The following is a 1235-nucleotide window of genomic DNA, read 5'->3' as shown; positions in this document are numbered from 1 at the left end:
TTGGAGCAATCTGAAGACAATTTTTTTGAAGATATAGACACAATGAACTAAAGAAAAGTTAGTAACAGTGTGTGTTGTGTGAGAGAGAGTGATATTCACCTCCTCTTGTTCGGGTGTTAAGTCAACAGGCTTCCCCTTGTAGAGAATCTTAACCCCATGAGGCTGGTATGGAGGTGGAAATATCACACCATTGTGAATCAAGGTAGTCCATTTCTGCCCTTCACCAGAGCCTGGAGGAACCTTTGATGACTTAATGTACTGAGATTGTTTCATCACCTTCTTTGATTTCTTATTTGTTTTATTGAGTGAAGAAGAAACAACTTTCGTTACTTTCTTAACGGCTGATGATTTCTTATCTGAAGCAGCCGGTATCTTCAATCTCTGAGATATGGGAACATGGTCATCATCATCCTCTACTTTCTGCTCAGCTTTAACAGATGCTTGCTTATTATTAATAGGCACTGATGCAACAGAAAGCTTATGCTTTTTCATAGAAGCTTGCCCAGCAGACTTTACCTCGCTGGCAGATCTCTTACTTAGCACAGTTGAAGGTTTATTTAAACCACTATCACGTACGGCAGATCCATTTTCGTTATTTTTTGCTGCAAGGGGCTTTTCTTCATCTGAATCATAGGACTTGCTACTGGATGTCCCTACATTAGTCTTCAATTGGACCTTGTATGACAAAGGCTTTTCATCATCAGAATTTTCCTGTTTGGGGATGCTTGGCTTTTGACCCAAACGTGAAGCACTGGATCCTTTGCTGGCATTGTTCGAGTTGATCCTTGATAAGCCAGTAGGAAGCCTAGCACTAAGTGGTTTATCATCTTCCGAATCATCAGAGTCATATGGATCAGCAGAAGGCCCAGACGATCGCTTCTCCACCTTCATCCATAAATTAACATTTCCTGAACGATTTGTCGCAGAAGATTTCACATTTGCCTCAGGAGACCTCAATAGAGATGCCTTAGCAGATGAATTAGATGCTTCAGGGCTACACAGGGGTGATTTAATGGGTGGTGATTTGGAAGAAGAAACCATCTTACCCTTTTGAAGCCCGGAACTTTGACCATTTTGAGATCGCACATCGGGCATTGGCCTTCCTAATCGGTCAAGCTTTTGAGATAAAGATGACTTTTGCACCTGTGGATTTGATTGGTTTTGCTTTGATGATGAGCTGCTCCGTTTAAATACTAAGGGCTCATCATCCTCGTCCGTATTGTCCATCAATTTCC

General features: G+C 41.6%; 1 protein-coding gene across 1 annotated transcript; it reads right to left on the bottom strand.

Moving 5' to 3' along the window:
* Nucleotides 1-7: 7 nt before the first annotated feature.
* Nucleotides 8-1229, bottom strand: LOC111386028 (DNA topoisomerase 1 alpha-like; the record flags this gene model as incomplete). The annotated part of the gene is made up of 2 exons (XM_023010458.1): nucleotides 1047-1229; nucleotides 8-908 (listed from the first exon to the last, which is right to left on the bottom strand). Coding segments are annotated over exons 1-2 (1082 nt in total), but the record flags the coding sequence as incomplete, so codon positions are not given.
* Between the last annotated feature and the right edge of the window lie 6 nt (nucleotides 1230-1235).

This window comes from Olea europaea, unplaced genomic scaffold (genome assembly GCF_002742605.1).
Source record: "Olea europaea var. sylvestris unplaced genomic scaffold, O_europaea_v1 scaffold33803, whole genome shotgun sequence".
NCBI lineage: Eukaryota > Viridiplantae > Streptophyta > Magnoliopsida > Lamiales > Oleaceae > Olea > Olea europaea.
Note: the sequence above shows the minus strand (reverse complement) of the source record. Positions and strands in the feature narration are given on the sequence as shown.